Consider the following 22,389-nt stretch of genomic DNA (forward strand, 5'->3'; position numbering starts at 1 on the left):
CAGACAGTACCATGGCTGGGGGCTACACGCAGTCTCCAGGGGGCTTTGCATCACCTTCCATGTCCCAGGGAGGAGAGAAGAAAGGGGTTAGTAGTTATAAGTCACTTCGTCTACACTGAGTTCATGCAAATGTGTTTTGCTGACATACCTGCCTTACTGTGATTAGTGTTTAAGGAAAAGTAACCATTATAACAACACGGTGCCATTTGTTTTGTTGTACAGAGGACTCGTGCCACACAGATCATCCCGTGCACTGTCTCTCAGTTGATGTCCGCCTCTCAAGCTGATGAAGCCTTCAAAGTTGGGGATGTGGAAGTAGCACAGGTTTGTCAATTTTTTTTTTTTTTTCATAAGCAATTGGTAGTCGATTGTAAAATAAGTAATATGTTATCGTCTCATTTGTAGGTTACTATTGTGGGCATCATTAGAAGCACAGATAAGTCCATGACTAACATCCAGTATAAAGTGGACGATATGACCGGTGCCCCCATGGACGTGAAGCAGTGGGTGGATACAGAGGTCAGTACTGTACTGGATGATGTAAAAAAAAAATGTAAAAAATATTTCTATATTTATTTGCATTCTCAATATTCAAACAATATTTTACCATGCACCAAGAATAGGGCTGCCTCAATTGATTGACTAAGCACGACTAGTCGATTTTTAAAAAGTTGTCATATTTTGACAACGTTATATGAATGAAAAGACCTTTTAAAACAAGATGTCTTAAAAGAATAAAAAATTCAGATTTTCATGATCATACACAATGCTATTAATTGCGATTTATCATATTTCAAAAGTGCGATTACATTTTCTATCAATTGACAGCACTATTTTTTAAATTAACCTTTGTTCTTATAGGATCCTGGTGTGGACAGTACAGTTCTGCCACCAGGCACATACGTCAAAGTCTCTGGAAATCTGCGGTCATTCCAGGTTTGCATATTCAATCTTACTCACCGTCACTGACAACACGGATATAGTTCCTCTCAGTTGAAAGTAATCTATGGAATGTGTTTTTGGTTTCAGAACCATAGATCTGTTGTAGCGTTCAGTGTCCGGCCCCTGGAGGACATGAATGAGATCACTTCACACATGCTGGAGGTGGTCCATGCTCACATGGCGCTCTGCAAACCTCAATCCACGGTCAGACCATTTTTAATGTTATTTTTATCCCCAATGTCATATTGTAACATTAACAGACACCAAATATATATGAGTTTTTGTTTATAAGAGTTCTTCTATTAAGAGTGTTTTTTTTCCTACAAGTTATCTGTCCTTTTCCTCTGTATCTACCTGCGTTGCAACAATTAAATTTCCCCATGTGGACAATAGTTTTTCACACAATAGAGTAAATTTGTTACATGGGTATTTATTTCCAATCAGACCATACAAAGGCATTAGTGAGTGAAATATGAGTTCCGTAGATCAATTCCATTAGGCGTGACATGTTCTTAAACACTGAAAATTAAGCCTTTTTTGAGGGCGTGTTACGCGGAGACCATAAAGAATATCAATTTATTTTAAAATATGTATTCAATTTCAATGTCTTTATATACAAAGTGTTCTTTTGAGCTCGATCGGATATATATATATCTCTATCTCTGTCTCGAGATGGAGATAGAAATAGATATAGATATATAGAGATATATATCTATCTCTCTATATATATATATATATATCTATCTCTATATAGCTATATCTATATCTATATCTATATATATATCTATATCTATATCTATATCTATATCTATATCTATATCTATATCTATATATATATATATATATATATATATATATATATATATATATATATATATATATATATATATATATATATATATATATATATATATATATATATATCTCTAGATAGCACAGTTTATGACTTTATATTGGTGTACTGCAGAGGAAATGCTGTTCGTTTAGAAACTGAAACGCGGAACCTTTTTTATTTAATGTTTCTCTCTCAGACCAGTGCTGGGGGAATGACTAGCAGCATGACACCCATGTCGAGAACGAACATGGGAGGAATGGGTGCAGAAGCAAACCACATGGTAAACAATGGGTTAAGTGCAAGTCAGAATCAGGTGAGCAATGAAATGTTTTAACACGGTGATTGATTGAAAGATGCTTAAGACTTGCTCAAAGCCAAATTGGTGAAATCATTTTTGTTTCCCCATGTGTGGACAATAAAGGAATATCTTATCTTACTTATTTTACAATGCACAGTAATAAATATACTTAAAGATAACTTATATAATGCCTTTTGAATTATACCGTTTAATAAATCTCTGAAGTTATATTTTCTGATGTTACTTACATCCCAGTGGCATGTATTCTGTGTAGAGTTGTATGTACAAATGTATATGTGCAAATGAACAAAAAGGGGGGAATTTACTGTTCACAACATTGTGTATAATACATCCTGTTTCTATGAATACATAAACCACAACTTTTTTTTCCCCCACAGGTCTTGAGTTTGATAAGAAGCTGCCCAGATCAAGAGGGCATCAGCATTCAAGACATAAAACAGCGACTCAGCGGCATGAGCATCAACATTATTAAGTATGTAAGATTTATTCCATTACATGCCACTGGTACTTTGCAATACAGTGAACCCTTGTTTATCGCTGGGGTTACGTTCCAAAACGAACCCGCAATAGGCGAAATCCGCGAAGTAGAAACCTTTAATTTTTTACAGTTATTATAAAATGAAATACTCCATAAAACATTGAAGCTCACACGCGCGCTCTCACCGGCCTCTCACGAGCGGCGCCGCTCTCACCCGCAGCTCACGCGCGCTCTCACCGGCCTCTCACGAGCGGCGCCGCTCTCACCCGCCTCTCCCGCAGCTCACGCGCGCTCTCACCGGCCTCTCACGAGCGGCGCCGCTCTCACCCGCAGCTCACGCGCGCTCTCACCGGCCTCTCACGAGCGGCGCCGCTCTCACCCGCCTCTCCCGCAGCTCACGCGCGCTCTCACCGGCCTCTCACGAGCGGCGCCGCTCTCACCCGCAGCTCACGCGCGCTCTCACCGGCCTCTCACGAGCGGCGCCGCTCACGCGCGCTCTCACCGGCCTCTCACGAGCGGCGCCGCTCTCACCCGCAGCTCACGCGCGCTCTCACCGGCCTCTCACGAGCGGCGCCGCTCTCACCGGCCTCTCACGAGCGGCGCCGCTCTCACCCGCAGCTCACGCGCGCTCTCACCGGCCTCTCCCGCAGCTCACGCGCGCTCTCACCGGCCTCTCCCGCAGCTCACGCGCGCTCTCACCGGCCTCTCACGAGCGGCGCCGCTCTCACCCGCCTCTCCCGCAGCTCACGCGCGCTCTCACCCGCCTCTCCCGCAGCTCACGCGCGCTCTCACCGGCCTTCTTACGAGCGGCGCCGCTCTCACCCGCCTCTCCCGCAGCTCACGCGCGCTCTCACCGGCCTCTCCCGCAGCTCACGCGCGCTCTCACCGGCCGCTCACGCGCGCTCTCACCGGCCTCTCACGAGCGGCGCCGCTCTCACCCGCCTCTCCCGCAGCTCACGCGCGCTCTCACCGGCCTCTCCCGCAGCTCACGCGCGCTCTCACCGGCCTCTCCCGCAGCTCACGCGCGCTCTCACCGGCCGCTCACGCGCGCTCTCACCGGCCTCTCACGAGCGGCGCCGCTCTCACCCGCCTCTCCCGCAGCTCACGCGCGCTCTCACCGGCCTCTCCCGCAGCTCACGCGCGCTCTCACCGGCCTCTCCCGCAGCTCACGCGCGCTCTCACCGGCCTCTCACGAGCGGCGCCGCTCTCACCCGCCTCTCCCGCAGCTCACGCGCGCTCTCACCGGCCTCTCCCGCAGCTCACGCGCGCTCTCACCGGCCTCTCACGAGCGGCGCCGCTCTCACCCGCAGCTCACGCGCGCTCTCACCGGCCTCTCAAACTTCAATTTGGCAAGCGGTTTTACGTACGTGTACATATTAATCCATAACGTTATTAACACACAGGTAGAGAAGACGGGGAGAGACTGTTTAGCCAATCAGAATGCAAAACACAATGCATGATGAAAATCCGCAAAACAGCGAGACCGTGAAAAGTGAACCGCGTTATAGAGAGGGTTCACTGTAATGGTGACCACTGAAAGCAACAGTCTGTTTTTTTTGGCAAAAGGTTTCAAATGTGCTGTATTAGATGTGCGGTAGCAACGGCTTATGTTTTGCTACAAATAAATGCTGCAGCTTGCAAAGTGCAACCTAAAGCAGAACTACATAATATGTATTTATTGATCTTTTTGTGTTCCACAGACAAGCGCTGGAATTCATGAGCAACGAGGGCCACATTTTTTCCACCATTGATGAAGACCACTATAAATCAACAGACAATGACGAATAGACTGTTTTAAACCGTGCCTGTGTTCACTTGAACTAAAAGACTTAATGTGGACTCTGGGGCTCCACACATCCTGTATTAATGGCTGCTTCTGCTATTTTATGGTGACCACAAGCGTGAAGCATTTACTGTTAATTTGACTTTCCAATACATTGTGTTCAAGAGCAATGTTATGTTTAAATATGTGAGAACTTGTGTTAATCTTGTCTATTAAATAAACATTTGTCAAAGAAAATTTACAAACGTGTTTTATTCGTAGTATTTTTTTTTATTGAGAATACATTTGTTTCAAAGTACATGTCACTTCCTCCCATTTATAGAACGTTTTATTAATTTATACAATTTTTGCTTGCAGAATTTTACATAACTATACATCTCTACCTGTATCAAACATACTTTTTATTAGTACAGAAAAAAGCTAGTAACCCCACATTTTAAAATGGTTTTCCTACCTATTGCCACGTAAATAACGTCTTGTAGATGTGAAGGTTGACACTGCATTTAAAATGTGTGCCCCCAAAAAGCAAATTACATGCGCAATGTCACTTGAAAACCTTAGTCCGGTCAATAACTTCTAGTAGAACGAAACATTTTCTTGCGCTTTCTTTACAACTTCAACAAACACTTCCACGGGTTCATAGTCATGGTCACTGTCCATGTCGGCTGCTGTGTTCAATGGCACTAAGGAAGAAAGAATATGGGGAAATGTAATTTGATGTAATTTCTATGTACTGCAGAGGAAATGCTGTTTAATTTAGATTACTCTGAACTTGGTCGCTTATTATCCGTTGTGTAATAACTGCGCATGATGTCAATACTTATTATAACTTCCTTTCCAACCCTATAAGGATGTGCTCGTACTAAGTGCAGCATATGATCAAATGTAACGTTTACCTTTTTTAATAGAATCTCGCACTTGAACGTAGGTATTTGGCTGTGCTTTCCCCGCCGTCGTTACAGTTGTCGAGGGTTTGCGTGGGACAACTGGGGGACCCTCAACTTCTATAGCTTCCTGCAAGGTTAGAGAACGTTAGTAGTATTAAGTCTAAGTTTTGGTTGACTTCTGTGGTGAAAAGAAAAGGGGAAACATATAGTAGTTGTGTGGAGGATTTTGTGTGCCAAATTTTAATGCTTAAATGCATAATTAATTCCATATATTGATTACAATTACACAATAAATAAATGCAATGTGCAATTAACAAATTAAATGTACAATTACTTAATTTTATGCACAATATGGTCAGTTAATTAATTAAATGTGGCAATAAATAATTTAATAAAACATTTCAACCTTAACAATAAAAAAGATCAATTTACTTTATTCATGATTTCATGGTGTTGGTGCACCCATTAAAATAATCTGTCAGACTCACTTGTCAAACTCAGAGGGCGGGACTTAAAGGTGTAATGGACGTTTTTTTGGCCCAAATCTGAGTCTCATTTCCTTGTGGCGTGGACTGCCGATTAGTCCTGCCACGTATCAATCATAGGATGCACCTACTGCTCACCTGCAGCTTCGTGCGGCTCGCAGGGCATCCAGCGTTTTATCAGTAAGTTTTGTGCCTCCGAACGGTGTGTCCAGGACAAAGCAAAGGAGAATAGATATCCAGATTGGCTCCTCTTGCGTTGCAGGGTTGGCAGCGTGGCGCGGGCAAGAGTCGATCATTGCTGCTTGCAAATAATGCTATTATTATTATTAACTTCTATGCTTATGTTTTACATTTTAAGTCCTGGGTACAAAGCATTCACCAAAGGAACTACAAAGTTGAATGAGGGTGATATTTTATTACCGGTATATTATTTTAATATGATGATGATGATGATGATCATTATCATTATCATTATTAATAGGTTATTAATTATATTAATTTATGGGCCAAATTTTTTTATAAAGCAAGCTTAAAGGAGAAAATAATAACGACTTATCAAATTGTGAAGGATGACTTGAGACAATTGTGTAATAATAACATAAATAATAATCGGGGTGGAATGTAACTAATTACAAATACTCACGTTACTGTAATTGAAAAGATTTTTGGGGAATAATTGTACTATTGTGATCGTATTTTTGAGCATGTACTCGTAATTGAGTAAGATTTGGTATCTAATTTTACATTGAATGTTTCCTGCCGTTCATGGACCATTGAGAAACCAAAACACACGAACAATAAACCTCTGTAACATGGATCAATTGATGACAGTGTAAGTCTGACTGGATGGATAAACACTGATGTGCAGTCTCTGCGAACCGTGAGTCGAGTCACCAATGGAACCTGAAGCGCCAGGCTGGGTAATGCTGCTCTTCACTGGACTTTTATGATATGCCTCATGAAACCAATAGATTTATGCACAACTGTTGAACATGTAGAACAAGGTTTTGGTTGAACTGAACCAGTGGCGTATTATTTGGATTTGTAAAGACAAAGACATTACACACAGCATGGATGACAGATTCTTTTCATGGTTGCACTAACACCATGATAACCATCTTGTGCAATGTCTATTTAATTAATTAGACTTTCAAATATCTAATTAATTGAATAGTTTTTATTTAAGCTTTACATGTTTCATGCTTTGCCTTGTCTAATTAGGCCGTGAGTTTACTCTGTAGACACTCCCATCTAATTAATGACATTATTCATTCATTCATTCATTCATGTGCATTTAAGCATTTACTTTTGGCACACAAAAACTCTTTTGTGTGCCAACAATTCTTGGTATCTCAATACTTACTGGAGTTGGGGGTGCTGGTGGTCTCCTTTTGCAATTTAAAGTCAAGTCGTTGAACTCTTTAAATGGGACGGTTCTTTCTGCTTTGCTTTTAGATTTCTTCTTGGACTTTTTGATGGATTTTGAAGATGACATATCTCTCTTTGGTGGACGAGGTGGTGGGGCTACATCCGCAGTGGCTTGTTTACGAAATTCATAAAGAAATATGTTCGTAACCTCTGTCACTGTTTCTACATGGCACTTTGGGGGTTGATCTCTTGGCCATGGCAGACACTCTTTGGTAAAATATACGGTCATTGAAAGCCATTTGGATGGAATATCAAAACATTGATCGGGTGAACTTGGAAAACTCGCCTGGATTACGGGCTCTACCATAGCTGCCTCAATTCTCAGATTAGCTGTAGCTAGTGGGTCATTTTCAAGTGTAGAATCTTTTGTCACCACTTTGACATCCAGTGGTAGGCTAAACTCCTTCCCCAAATCTTTCAATTTGTACTTTTTGTTATCAGCCAGCACTTCCACAAAATGACCCTGCATATACATTGGCAAATACATCTCCTCTCTTTTGACTCCTTCCTCTTCCTCATCATCATCTTCATCAGCTTGTCGATAGCATAGAAGTGCCTCAATTGTTTGCTTTTCTTTGTCATCCTTTGCTTTTGGCAGCTCCATTCGTTCACAACGCACTATCTCAAGCTGTTCCCCCACACTCAAAGTAGGAACACCCTCTTCCTCAACTTCCTCACAGTTCCTTGTCACACTGACCTTCAACCCTGATGCATTTACCGAAGCAGCATATAGCTCATACACAGAGCTAAACTCCCGTGGTCTTCTTTTGAATCGCCCACCGTATTGTTGTGACACCAAGAAGTACTGCTGCGTCTTCCTGCTCTTGATGTTAGATAGCAGAACCAAAGCAGTGGAACCCTTCTTATGGAAAATGACTTTGTTATGTTGCTTAAGTCCAGATAGCCAGTTGCACTTGAACATGGCACAGCTACCAGGGCCTTCTATTATTTCCAGTACAGCCGGGAAGTTCTCATCAGGCTGGGAGAGTATCTCAGTCAGACTGAAGGGGGTCACAAAATCAGCTGTGCAAATATCTGTGATGTCCACAACATCAACCTCTAAGGTGGATGGAAACTTCAACACATTCTGTCTCACTGTTGGGAAAAGGAAAGTAGCAAAATTAGCAGAAGGCACCAGCGTGTAATTACTCATACAAGTTACTTCCTTTATACTATGACAGAATTTCGCATTCGTACACATAAGATAAAGTTGCAGATTTATATTGGAACACTTTCTGCCAACAAATAGGAATGTGAGAATATCTAAATGTATAATAATAATAACAACATATAACTCTGCCTACATGATAATACAAATTATTTAAACATGAAAAAGATATTAAGTGGTTATAATAGCAATAATTTTGGCAGCTATCTTGCAACTTCGAACTATTTCAAGGTCATCCATTAAACAAACACATTTGGGAGGCAGTGGCTCAGTGGTAGAGCATTGTACCACCCTTCTGAGGTTGAAAATATTGGATCCTCTGCCCGACTGATTGGTAAATGGTCACTATTTATACAGCGCTTTTGTGTGTAACAATTTTCCAAAAAACATTCCATGGCAGTTACTTCCCACAGAATTCACGTGGTTTGAATTTAAATTCTAGTACTTTCAGAATTCTGGGAGTCCTAGTATTAAACCCCACATGGCCAGGTTTAACAAATAAAAGTGCTTGAAGTGGTTGCTTACAGTTCATGATGGCGTGGACTTGGTACACTGGACTAAACAGAAGTGGCTGCTGCAGCTTGGTTGTGTTTGCAAAGCGAAACCTCCGGCTCCGTAGACAGGAAGAAGTCATAATTTCAGTTAAAGTAAAGCACTCCTCGCTTTCACACTCATAGAACTCCCCTTTGGTGGAGAGAGGGATGCACACCTCCGCTGAAGTGTCTTGTTGTCCTGGAATGAAGCAGCGGACATATTCCTTCCCATCCTCCAAGCGCTTGATGCACCTCACAGTTAATTCTTTCCCCGGACTCAATGTGAAGTTGTCAATTGTAATTTTGGTACGGCTGGTGAATGTGAATGGAAGACTGGACTCCAAATCTAGAGGCCTCAGCTTCAGTATCTCTTCCACGGTGCTATATGGCAATTGCTCTGGGACAACCTTGAATAAACCTAAGAAAAGAATGCATGAGCTATAAGCAATTCAAAACCATGCAAGTGTAGTGATATTATAATAATGTATACCAACCTGTGTGGTGAATAGGTAGCTCAAACTTGTCATTGTTGCTCACGTCCTCACAACTAACTGACTGAAGCTCTATGGCAATGACCTTAATGAGATCCCCCGTTGAAAAGCACACTTCACTCCCAGACATTTCATATACTGAACCTACATGAGAAAAAATAAGGAAGTTTGGAAGGATAATTTTGTGAAGTAAAAATGAAACTCAGTGTTGCCAGGACAAAGCAAAAACATTATACCCATACCTTGCCACTACCATAGCAACTGTTGAACATATAGTAAAAACATATTAGCCTATCCACGTTTTTGTCATCAGTCAGAATAAGTTATTTAAAGCTAGTAAATGTATAGTGACAAAAATACCCTTTCACATTAGCCGATAGTAAGTAAAATTATGTTAACTGTTTTTGTTTGTCTCGCAAAACTGAATAAATAATGAATCAGCAATGCTTTGCAGCCTGGCAGTAATTCAATAGAAATCCAAAGAAGAGAAGAACATTTTGTAGCTAATCATTGAGGAAACGTAAGTAGGCTCTCAATCCTCAATATAGCGCCAACATTCTTATGCAGTACTAAAAGATAATAATGTAACTCACCTTGGAAGTAGACACCAGAGCAAACCTGTACTATTTTGGGCAAACTGCTCTCATCCAAAGATGCACAATATGCCTGAAGTGGCAACGTTATGTCTGCCATCACAGCTGCTGCGTGAAGGTGCTGTAGACGAGACAAAAATGAAGGCATGCAAAAAACGACAATCACAGTATAACCGGGGTTCTGCCAAAACCACAACACCATGAGGAAGTCACAGAAGCAGTTTGCACTTTATCTGCATAAATGGCCCACGTGAGAATTTAGAGAGAGAGTAGACTGCGTAAGCTCTGACTGTATATTTCCATATAGGAAATACAAAAACATTACGCACATATTACACATGAAAAGAATAGGCTCTCTGTTTCTGTTAATGTATCACGTAGACTGTATTGAAACGTAAATATTTTGTACTCACATTTTTTAATAAATCTATATTGTGGAAAAATAATGTCAGCAGCCACACAGTTACATAAGTACCACTTCTCAAGTAGCTGCAAAACCTACAACACTTTCCACTCCACAAACACCTGTAGAGATGGTTCCCCAATGTCAAAGCCACAATACATACTATTTGCCTACCTATTCACAGCACCCACCACTTTGGTAAGTGGGCTAGAGGATATTGTGCTAGTGGCCACCCCCAGTGATACACAGAGCGGCCCACCAAAAAAGTAGCCTAATACAAACAAAATTATTCAACTACCAAAATGACTACAGTGACAATGACCCATAGCACACCCAGGAGCTATAGCCACTGTGTCAGATGCTAGGGTTAGGGTTAGGGTTAGGGTTAGGGTTAGGGTTAGGGTTAGGGTTAGGGTTAGGGTTAGGGTTAGGGTTAGGGTTAGGGTTAGGGTTAGGGTTGGGTTAGGGTTAGGGTTAGGGTTAGGGTTAGGGTTAGGGTTAGGTTAGGGTTAGGGTTAGGGTTAGGGTTAGGGGGTTAGGGTTAGGGTTAGGGTTAGGGTTAGGGTTAGGGTTAGGGTTAGGGTTAGGGTTAAGTCTGGCTGGGTAATTATCACAGTGGGTCTGAACTAAACCACTTAGGTTGCGTCTTCCCGAGTTTTTAAAGAGTTGCAAAGATAATACTCTAAATATGTGTCATTATTTAACCTATGTAAATAAAACCCTTTTGTATCCCGGTAGACCCAAGCCTGTGGGTGGCTTATCTAGTCATTCTTTGGTCTTAGTGCAGTCAAATTAAATACAGCCTGACGGACTCCACTCAACTCTCTGTGGCACTTCTCTGTAATTGAAATCATATTAGGAAAAAAAACAGTACACTCCTATGTTACTGAAGTGGGACAAGAATACAGTCACAGCCACTTCACCTACAGTACTCTATTCATGGGTTTAAGAATGATGACACGTTAGGATCGTTGCCATAACAATTAACAATTTAAACAAAAAAGTCCTCAAAATATTTTGCATATAATGGGAAGCTGAAACCCACGAATAAGCTGAATATGCAAAAGAAAAAATAAAATACTAATAAAGCTGGGGTACCTGATTTTCAAACTGCAAAAGGTGGAAGTAGGATTTCGAATCCAACTCGTCCCCTAGCTCTCACAATGCACATGCATTCATTTTCAAGTGCTTTAAACAGCTTGTTCAGATGGGACAGTGAAGATGGGGTGGTCCATCCAAGTACAGCCAATCAGAGCGCTGCTTTCCCCTCTTCCTGTTTGACAAGAAATAAAATACGTTATTATTAGCTGCAGACAGCACGCTCTCATCTCACTTTGTTACAAAAAGCTGCTTTTATATTATGCTTGTTGGGGGAGAATGGATATCTACAATACAATTACAAAATTTTGCAAAATTTGCATTGATACAAACTGTGTTGCACGCAATGATTAAGTTTATTGGAGTGGATTATTTTTGCACACCAGGATGTACAAATTATTGCACAGAAGAAAGATAGAGCATTTTAAGATAAAAAATCGTAAATGCTTTTTAAAAACCGTTTGCACAAACTATTCAATAAAATCACAAACTAATGTTAAACCAATTTTTTTTGTTTATTGACATGAGTGTATTATAGCCTCTGACATTATTTCGAGTCAGGTTAGGTGTTTTCATTAGTTTATCAAGATCACATAATTTGAATTAACAATATCAGTCAACGTAATATGTTAAGGGATTCACAATAACTTTTTGATTATATTAGAAAGTGTAAAGTAAATCAGGCACAATGTACACAATATAAACTCTTTGTAAGCACACTGTTTCAGATCAGAGTTGCTTATGTTTAATCTGATTAGTTTGTAATATGTAATGTGCTTTACATCTTAATTTAATGACAAAGATAAACTCTCAAAGCTAAATTTGAGGCTCGTTGCCATTCATTACTGCAGTTTCTTCCCTGCCGTAATGGCTTCTAATTTAGTCATGTGGGTGCAGGAATGTTTTATAAGAAAAATAATACAAATAAAATAGTCAATTAAACATTACAGTTCAAATTTGATTTATAAATATGATGAAAATGTGACAACTGCAGATTGAAATTGTGATTTGCTGTATTTTGATATTCATGTAATATCGTATCCACATTATTTATTTTGTTTATTAAGGAACCTTATACTCCATACATATACTCCGTACTTCCTAAATATTAAATACGAAAATAAAAACGTATATCCCCAACTACATTTCCCAATTTTTTCCCCCAAGTTCTCTTTCAACAGTGATCCTGGACACAGACTATTTGAGCCACTCCTCTCAGGCAGGAGGCTAAGGTCCATTCGGACCAGAACCTCCCTTCGGACCAGAACCTCCCGTCACAAGAACAGTTTCTTTCACTCTGCCGTTGAACTCATGAACACTACCTAAGCACCTTGCACTCACTGCACTCACTGTCACTTCCTATTGCACAACTTAACTTTAGATTTTATTATGTACATACCACCATTTCCTACATAACTTTCCTACTTTATATTTTATTATGTACATATCATGCCGTTCAGTATTCATTGTTCAATGTTTTGTTGTTTGTGTTGCACCGAATCACCAGGACAAGTTCCTATGTCTGTAAATGTTGTTTATCGACAAATGGCAATAAACCCCTATTCTGATTCTGATTCTGATTCTGATTCTGATTCTGATTCTGAGATCCCGGTCTGAGATACCTCAGTCATGTTTCAGAGAACTGGGGTTAATTCCTTAACCAAAGGTTTTGGCGATTACCCGCAATGCATTTCGGCACCGAGAACATGAAGTAAGATGGCGACTAAAACAAGTATAGAGAGCGCTCCTCCCTTTGATTGTCCATCATGGTAAGAAAATCCACCCGCAAGAGTTCCCAAAGTTTGCATTGAAAACATTACCAAACAAAAAATGACTGCCTGCACTTCCATGGTTGATTACAGCAAACGGGCACCTCACGGGTGCTCTTTGCGTTAGCATCGCTGCATCCTCCACGTTCATTACGTAGCCTACATGCACACGCTCCTGCCACAGATCCTGCAAGATCTTTACAAGACTAAATGCACAACAACACTTCTGCTTAGTTATTTTGTGTGTTTACATCTGATGTGCATGACGAAGTATGTGATTTTGTGTTGGGGTGTTGATAGCAGCCATTGTATCGGTTTAAGTGGGGGGATTTTCTATTCTCTTACTTTCTACGTCAGGAAACTGCCCTAACTCGAATTGTATCTCTTTGCTTTCAGGGCAGGAAAGCCACCAACAGGACTTCATCTAGACGTGATGAAGGGAGACAAATTAGTAGAGGTATCCAAGGCTTTCGCTGGGTTTTATTTATGGAATATGACCGCTGCTGGAAATGATGATCATATCCTCCATAATACCCCAGCCAGGCCTGTCACAATAAACTGCTATTTCAACATGGAATCATAATTTGGGCTACTAGGGAACTGTTTATTAATATTTTGGCATACAAGAATATTTGATCGGTAGTAGTAAGGATGTTGTGATGTTCCAATTATTGTGAGTGATCATGAATACTTAATACCAGGACTATGCTCTGAAAACTATCAATGTAGATACAGTTTACAGGCCATTAACAAAAACAATTCAAAGCTACAATTGGAACTGTCGTCTTTTACTTGCCGCAGCAAAATGGGGAGGAAAAGTTGAGCTAATATACGTTCTTCTGGTTTTAGCTTCCTAAAGTTATGTTTACCATGAATATGAATTATGTTATGGAGAGCAATGTCACTAAACAACAGTGAAATATTTCTGCTTTTATTCACTATTTTTAACAGATCAACTCATTAGTGTTTTTGAAATCAAACCTTCTCTTAGAAGTTAAGCAATACAGGGGCTGGTTAGTTCTTGGATTGGAAACCTTTGACTAACAGGTGCCACAGTAACCAACATATCTCGTTCCTAATTTGTAGAGGGTCGTCATATTCATATATATCAGCTTTTTAACAATATTGCTCATTTAGAAAAGGGTTTACTGGGTAATAGGGTTATTGTGCCAGTGGCATTAAGTAGTTTCACAGTATGGTTTTATCACTTTAAATGTATTGAGCAGTATATTGTACTTCAGATTAGAATTTGTTATTGTGACAGGCCTACTCCCAACATCAACAGCAGATCTAATATACTGAATTTTAAGAAAATATTGCAGCAGCCACAATGCAATTGTATAATTTCCCCAGTAATAAGTCTATAATACTAATTGCTTTCAAAGGGCTGTTTTCTTTTGTTATTGTTCAGAGCCACATCATCTTGAACAAGTCCCCATAAACTATATAGAAAATGTAATTCAAAGCATTTTGGAAAAAGCACTTGATACTTGCCTGACAGCCCAATATCCCTCACAAACAGGGATTTTTCAATGGCTGCTTGGGTTTGAACGGTGCAAGAATAAATATCAGCCATGAGATTTAAGCTTTTCAGTGAAAGACAACACTGTAAGGTTATTACTCAGAGGCACATATATTTTACTTTAAGTGTAGAATCTAAAGCTCTGTCTTTTTGCAGAAACTCATTATAGATGAGAAGAAATACTACCTGTTTGGAAGGAACCCAGACTGGTGTGACTTCACTATTGATCACCAGTCCTGTTCACGTGTGCATTCTGCTTTGGTCTACCACAAACATCTGAAAAGGGTCTTTTTGATAGACCTGAATAGTAGTAAGTACACAATTCTATGATACGTTTTCTATGTATACATAACAAGAGTATTAAAAGTCAATCATAAAGATAATAATGTTGTCATAAATGTATATATATTAATGTCCATATGATGTTAATGTGTCCGTTGTGTTTTTACATTTCAGCTCATGGTACATTTCTTGGACACATTCGTTTAGAGGCTCACAAGCCACAGCAAGTTCCTATAGACTCAACAATATCTTTTGGGGCCTCAACAAGAACTTACACCATCAGAGAGAAGCCCCAAACCCAGGGGGCTCCCGGCACCGGGGACCTCAAAACAGGGGACGATGAGGAACTGAAAGGGCTTTTGGGACTCCCAGAGGAAGAGACCGAGCTGGAGGTAACTATGTTATATCATATTTAAAGGTTCAGAGCTAGGTCTTCTAGATTTAATAGGACATTGCGTCCTATTAAATCTACGTAAAGGAGCAGTCGATCTCAGAGCGGTGCGCTTGGGCCGGTGCGAACACAGCTGCTGCACTCTTGAGCACTCATTGGGTCGCTCTCTGAGCATTTAGAGTGGCTCATGGTGTGGTACTGTGCACTGGGTGGATATTGAGTGGTGTGCATGAACAAGGACTGTACCAACAGGGAAGTAAATGTGCCATTCCACTGACCATACCAAGGTGTGTGAAAACACCCGTAAACAAATGTGTTACAAACACTTGAGCAAAGTCAGTGTGTCTAAAACTACATGTAGACCATCCTTGTAATATCTACCTGAAATGTAATGCTCTTTTACTGTGGTAATATTTTTTTGTGTGTGTGCTTACTTTTGTTTAGAATTTGACAGAGTTCAACACAGCCCACAACAAGCGCATTTCTTTACTTACTATAGAAGAAGGCAACCTGGAGATTCAGAGGCCTAAGAGAAAACGAAAAAGCTCAAGGGTCACATTTTGTGATGAGGATTCTATTATTAACCCAGGTATGTACAGTATTTAGATTGAATTCACAAAACAATCACATTAACCAATGTTTCCATCCTTAAAATGTTTTTTTTATTTTTTTTTTTCACTTCCCACAGAGGATATTGATCCTTCGGTAGGACGCTTCAGAAATATGGTACAAACGGCTGTAGTGCCAGTTAAGGTAAATTTTAAGAAAAGATGGATATTATTGATCATCTATTTTTTATAAATCTGCAGGTATAAAAAATTGTAAACCCTTTATTAAAAAAGAGAATACTTTTATCAAGTTTTTCAGAGAACTCTGATTGATTAATTATTACTTAGAAATTAACACTCATTATTATTTATTCCATAGAAACGGAGATCGGAAGGTCATAACACTCTAGGCCTTGATGACCTTGCCTCTAAACGCATGCATGGCTACAGTTATGCCGGTGGTCTTTATGGCGACTTGCCTCCTACCAGCCATGAAAACAATCCTGCTGGTGCTCCAGGGGGTGGCCACATGCACGGAGGACTTCCTTTCCCCAACCCAGCACCTGAAGTCAATCTAGCCCCAGAGCCTCCACAACCCCCTGTCACACTCAACCCCACCCCTGTTACTGCACCCTACCTTCCCGAGACACACAACGAGCCGCGCAAAAAGAAGTACGCCAAAGAGGCCTGGCCAGGCAAGAAACCCACTCCGTCACTACTTATATAACAAAGTGGAGGGGCTGCTGACTCACAGGTTTCCAGCAGGCCCACCCGGGACTATGGTCTGGCAGATGGTTTGTTTAAATTGTTTTGTTTTTATGGTTTTAACACTCATTCTCGTTACTAAAAATGCAATAAATTGGCAGAAACGAGGACTACATTACAAAGTAAGATCATAACTGGGATGTTGTTGTGGCTGTTTATGTAATTATTCTTAATTATTCAGTAAGCATTTTAGTGGTGCTTATTTGCACACACACAACAAAAATGAGTCAATGAGTTACTTTTATAATGTTTTGATTTTTTTACTGAACATATGTTGACCCTTTCACTTCTTTTAATATTTTGATAATGCCACTAAAATACTATACATATATTTGACAAACATTGGTGAATATTCAATTCTACTATTCCACGTAAGACTGAAAAGTCTGTCAGTTTTTTTTATTGGTTTGAAATAGCTGATATGCCATTTAATTTGAAGAACCTAAAACATCTAGTATTCCCCGTGCCACCAGAGGGAAGCATCTGCTTTAGTCATGGATTTTGCAGGTCTGACTTAATGCACTTGTAACACGCAGTTTTCACTCCAATGCTGTTATACCATACAACAGCCACTTGACTCTAACTTGGTTGCTTTGCTAGCAGATTATTTCAGTTTAAATGTAGGATCAGGTATCAGAATCAAAATAATTTGTATTCATCCAAAAGGGGAAATTATTTTTGTTACACATGCAGCCAACCAGCAGAAAAAGTTATCTAAAATAAAATGAAATATTGTATCACAATAAAAAATAAAACAATCTGTCAACTAAACCCCCAGTGGAAAATCAAATAAACTTAACATAAAAAAGATAAAATGTCCTCATGTATAAGTTTACAGAAATGAGATGTTGTAAAAGGATTTTACAGTTTAATGGCGACTGCAGGAATGATTTCCAGTGTCCCAGTGGAGCAGAGTGGCAGTAACCGTACTGCTGAACGAGCTCTTGGCAGAACTACGTTGGGGGGGAGCTGCACCTGTAAAACCCTTGATGCCCACATTATTCTTTTCAAATCATGTCCTCACAATATTGTATTTTAATTCAAATTTGGAGTTTGTGCACAACCTGTCCCAAGAGTAGATTTCTATTAATTCGGAATGATATTATACTGTGTACTGTGTATTCCTACACAGTGCTAGTGGCATTTGTCCTTTGTCTTTTTGTATGAATATTCCTGTAAATAAAAATTAATACTTTTGGCTTTTTAGTGTTGTTTTTATTTTATGTAATGATTTGGAACATGCTGTGTGGCATTTCATTGTCCCATTCACAACCTTAAGATAAGAGATAAGATAAGATGTTCCTTTATTGTCCACACATGGGGAAATTTCGTAATCCACAATCATTTTTTCAGTAATTCTGATTCAACATGAACCCCTTCCAGCCGTTTGATGCAAAAGTACTGTTCTTGTTGCTTCACATCTTGAATGAAAGCACTGCTATATGTTACAATGAAACGAGGAACTTTGGCCTACACTGTAACAAATGTATGTACATTTATGCCACAGTGAAAAACCGTGAAGAACTGGCAGTATAGTTGCTATTATTTAACTGTTAATTTAACAGGACATTACTGTTGCAAATTTAAAAGCTTATTACTGTTCATGACATTACATTATGGCATTGTGATTTTATTGATTTCACTTTGATTTCCTGTTAAATCTCATCTGAAAAATAGTATATATATTTTTGTTGCTATACTCAAAATATGTGAATATTGACCTTTAAATTTGAACTCTTTCATAGTCGTATTCACAGTTTTTTTGGAGACGTTTTCTCCCCTTCTGGTCTTGGTTCCCCTTTCAAGGTTTATCCCTATGAAGTGCCTGGAAAATAAAATAATTCAGGAAATATATTACTTAATTTATTTGATAATTACTGTTCTAACCACTGAATGAGCTCCAAAGTGCAGGCTGCCTCTTCCTGGTGCTGCAAGTCCTGTTCCGAAGGCTGGATCCCATCAGAGACAATGTTATCTTCAAGGCTCACTTCCCAGTTGCAGTGGCCATCAGTGTCACCTGAAACTACAACTATTTGTTTGGAATGAAGTGACATTTAAGACATATTAAAGCGCATATGGCCTTATGGCCTGGTTTTCTTTTATTGTAAACATACTGTACATCATACGTTCATTTAAAAAACAGAAAACAAACTTAATCCATCTCTACCTTAGGTTGGATCAGAATATAAAGAAAAGTTTAAAATATAAAACAATATTCTAATGTAAAGTGTAAGTGTAATATAGTCAGTATTTTTTCTGAGTACTGATCTCTCAAATTTCAATGTATACATCTTTCAAAATACAACTCAGAGTAATGTCAGAAGGAGAACTATGATAACATGAATAAAACTTCAGGTGACATATCACAGAGTATGGTAAAGGTAAAGGCTTCCCGCCATGTCAGCAGACGTCATGAATCCAAGGAGAAGAAACTTTTCCTTGGATTCATTGCTGTGGTGATGAACTGGTTCCGTACAAATGCAAGACAAGACCGAGCATGTTGATATGACACTGGACACTGCAAGTAAGTTTTTGGGATATTCTGTTTAGCATGCATAGTCATATTCTTTCAGACTTATTTGCACCTTTCTAATCATTCACTTAAGGTTAACCTGTCCTGTATGGATAGAATGACGGTTAAAAATTAAACTTGTACATAGTTCATCCTTAAACAAAGGTCAAGACCCTTCACACAAAAGCAGTAAACACAAGCTGTAATTTACTAACACTGATAAAAACTACTCTTCCAGACTATAAACTACCATTTACTACCATCTGATTGTCACCAGTGTTATTAAAGTTAAAGTTTTCCCATTTTATTGAACCCTCAGTCCATAAATGTCTACTTATTAAACCCTCTATAAAATCTCTTTTTCAACCAATACAACTTATATTATATAACAATATAACAATTTAAACCGCATGTTTTATACGTATCCTAAGAAGGTACAAGTTTTGCAGAATGTGATGTTTGTAATATTTTTTTGTGCTTGTGTAGCATCAGATTACAATCAGAAAAATTAAGAAATGTACTTGATAAGGCAAATGTGCACAGCCAGTACTCTCCAGTTAGTTTACTAATGATGTGGTGATGTTTACCATCACCACATTATGCTCAGTGCAATTGTATTGTACTGTGTATTGTCTACTGCACACTATCACGTACACACCAGAGACCTTTGTCCTACACAGTGTAGGACAAAGTGCTGTAAACACAACTTGACACTACTTGACCCTACTCTAGCCAAGGCAGTCTCAGTATTTGTGTCCGTCTCACCAGGTCAAAGATGAGGGGAATAAAGTTAGTGAAATGTTTGAATGTGTGAAAATCTATAAGAAATGTTCAAACTTCAGGTCCTACCATATGTGCCAACAATAACACAAAGCTCAAAATGATCTTGTATTGACTTATCTTCCACCTTTGATAAGCCCTACATCTCACCATTATTTATGTTTATTTTTATTTGATTGAATATGGGAAAGCGCACATTAATCAACATGTGTTAATTTAACATGTTCCAGAATTAGCCATGCAGGCTAGTTTTCAGCTGTGTCCCATTGGCAGGTGGATGTAGACAGAAATACAGGACATGTAACGGGCACAAAATACTCACATGATGCAAGTACAATGAGGATCAGTGAGATACAGTACGTAAGATAATTATAAAAGATGCTAAAACGTACACTACAAACAGAACATAAATCGAAGAGATAATAGACAAAATTGACAATAGACAAATAACAATCACAATCTTATGTTTGTAAGGAATTAAAAATTAAACTCAATGGATAGTTATCTCCACATGTTTGATTGTTCAAAAGCCACTATTTATCACTTCTACTATAGCTATGAAACGATGTCATGTTTCTCAGTTCTGTGGGGACCAGATTCCAAGAGAGTGGACTGAGGAAGCAGATTGTCCAAATGAAGTTTTTCTAAATGGAATTGGAATGGAAAATTTTGCATTCTCCTCTGATCAACGCCTGAGTATTTGTATAAACCTGTTCAATGGGGGTGGGGCAGACCATGAAAGGTTTTGTTGACCAGAAATGTGTCATAATAGATCATTAGGTTACCCCAACTTAAGAAATTATATTTGTTTACAATGTACGTTTACAATGATGATATCCATTTGAATTTGAAGGTCCAATGTTTTAATGCTTGTAGTCTTTCTATGTGTGGCAGTAGGCCCTCATAACCCCTGACAGCCTATGGCCTGTGACCTGGGCCTTTTAAAAGGAGGCTTCCTCACCTGCGCTGGCCCTTCTCGCCTCTGACGTCACCCGCCACCTGGGAGCAATGCAAGCGACACGAGGACCGGAGCATTTGCTCTGATCGCCCCAAAAACACCCCAAAGTTTAGGCTTAAAGCCAGCGATCACACCAGCGTGTTAACCAGGTTGGTTTGCGCATCGTGCGCTCACCAAACCCTGCTCAAACCTTGTATGACTCGTGCCGCACGCTCCCCAGGTTTAACGCCCCGCACCGTTTGTAGTGCGTGACGTTACGTGCAGGCTTTGTGCGCCGGGATTCCTCCCAGCCGTGGCGCTCATAGTGTACAGATTCGAGCACCGGATTGGTAACCCCGCGGGTCTCTCCTCCGACTCCAAACCCAGAACTTCCCTCCAAGTGCCCTTGGTGGGTTTGGGCACGTTCTCACCGGCCCCTTTCTACATTGACAGACTGTAACATATCAACGTTTGGAGTTTTTCAGTGTCGGCTCTGGCCCCCAGCTGGACTGTGGGACTGTACCGGGTCCCAGGCCTGCTGCTAAGGACCAGCGCCACCTCCTGGTAGGGTAATTGGGCTAAGTGCCTGCAGGGACAATCTGGGCTGCTGTTTTATTTTACTTTTGTTATTTCGGTGAATTGTTTAAATGTGTCTACTGTTTTAGAGGTGTGAATGTGTGAATGAGAGTAGTAGTAGTTTTATTATTTAAAATACAAATGTTTCATTTATTCTGTCTTTAGATTTAATAAATGGTGAACTGTTTTCCTATATCTGAGTCTCCTGGTCCACTCAAAGAATTTGCGCTTGCCTTACTTGTGTGTGTCCCTGGCACCAATCCAGGGTGGCGTTGTTGGAAACTAATACAGTCAATAATTCATTTAACCCATAAATTGGAATTCATGTGGAAGACATCCACCTAAACATCATATTCCTATCGTAGCCACGACATATGGGCAGCAGTGTGGTCTAGTTTGTCCAGCTCATCATTTATGTGAGAGAAAATTGTGGAGTTTAGGTACAGTTTTGAGGCCAATTTTTTCAAATTATTCTTAATTTGTTTAAGATAATTATAACATGATTATAATTATAACAAAAACTGTTAGTACTGAACACTCGCAATACTGACCTAACCTAATACTGATGTGCAATTCTGTCATATGTGCAATTGCTGTTGGAATTCATGTGCAATTACTGTGAAATTCATGTACAATCTATGTGCTGTCGTGACACATATTCATGTACAATTAGTGTCGTGATCACATGCAATGGTATTTATGTATTTATTTGTCTATGGGAGTTTTTGTTTATTTATAGGAGCTCTTCTACTGAAAGTGTTTTTTCAAACTTCCTATAAGTGATCTGTTCTTCTGTATCTACCTGCGTTGCACCAATGAAATTTCCCCATGTGGGACAATAAAGGAATATCTTATCTTATCTTA

The 22,389-nt window shown here is 39.7% G+C and overlaps 3 protein-coding genes and 1 non-coding gene across 4 annotated transcripts; 3 read left to right on the forward strand and 1 right to left on the reverse strand.

Moving 5' to 3' along the window:
* Positions 1 to 5: 5 nt before the first annotated feature.
* Positions 6 to 4,522, forward strand: rpa2 (replication protein A2). Its single transcript, XM_072460452.1, has 8 exons — positions 6 to 86; positions 223 to 324; positions 406 to 519; positions 862 to 936; positions 1,030 to 1,146; positions 1,974 to 2,090; positions 2,474 to 2,568; positions 4,275 to 4,522. Exons 1-8 carry the CDS (start codon positions 12 to 14, stop codon positions 4,360 to 4,362), a joined length of 783 nt encoding a protein of 260 aa, XP_072316553.1. The 5' UTR covers positions 6 to 11; the 3' UTR covers positions 4,363 to 4,522.
* Positions 4,523 to 4,879: 357 nt separating this feature from the next.
* Positions 4,880 to 10,099, reverse strand: themis2 (thymocyte selection associated family member 2). Its single transcript, XM_072461298.1, has 6 exons — positions 9,943 to 10,099; positions 9,353 to 9,493; positions 8,851 to 9,276; positions 7,093 to 8,252; positions 5,254 to 5,371; positions 4,880 to 5,040 (listed from the first exon to the last, which is right to left on the reverse strand). The coding sequence occupies exons 1-6, from the start codon at positions 10,088 to 10,090 to the stop codon at positions 4,934 to 4,936; spliced, it is 2,100 nt and encodes a 699-aa protein (XP_072317399.1). The 5' UTR covers positions 10,091 to 10,099; the 3' UTR covers positions 4,880 to 4,933.
* Positions 10,100 to 13,109: 3,010 nt separating this feature from the next.
* ppp1r8b (protein phosphatase 1, regulatory subunit 8b) lies at positions 13,110 to 16,831 on the forward strand. Its single transcript, XM_072461029.1, has 7 exons — positions 13,110 to 13,212; positions 13,609 to 13,669; positions 14,891 to 15,044; positions 15,191 to 15,408; positions 15,852 to 15,996; positions 16,096 to 16,160; positions 16,335 to 16,831. The coding sequence occupies exons 1-7, from the start codon at positions 13,160 to 13,162 to the stop codon at positions 16,680 to 16,682; spliced, it is 1,044 nt and encodes a 347-aa protein (XP_072317130.1). The 5' UTR covers positions 13,110 to 13,159; the 3' UTR covers positions 16,683 to 16,831.
* Positions 14,690 to 14,847, forward strand: LOC140374700 (small Cajal body-specific RNA 1). The gene has a single exon (XR_011929104.1).
* Positions 16,832 to 22,389: the final 5,558 nt, after the last annotated feature.

The sequence above is a fragment of the Eucyclogobius newberryi genome, unplaced genomic scaffold, assembly GCF_026437365.1.
Source record: "Eucyclogobius newberryi isolate DKJ021-1_F unplaced genomic scaffold, fEucNew1.0.hap1 SCAF_3, whole genome shotgun sequence".
In the NCBI taxonomy this organism is placed as follows: Eukaryota; Metazoa; Chordata; class Actinopteri; order Gobiiformes; family Gobiidae; genus Eucyclogobius; species Eucyclogobius newberryi.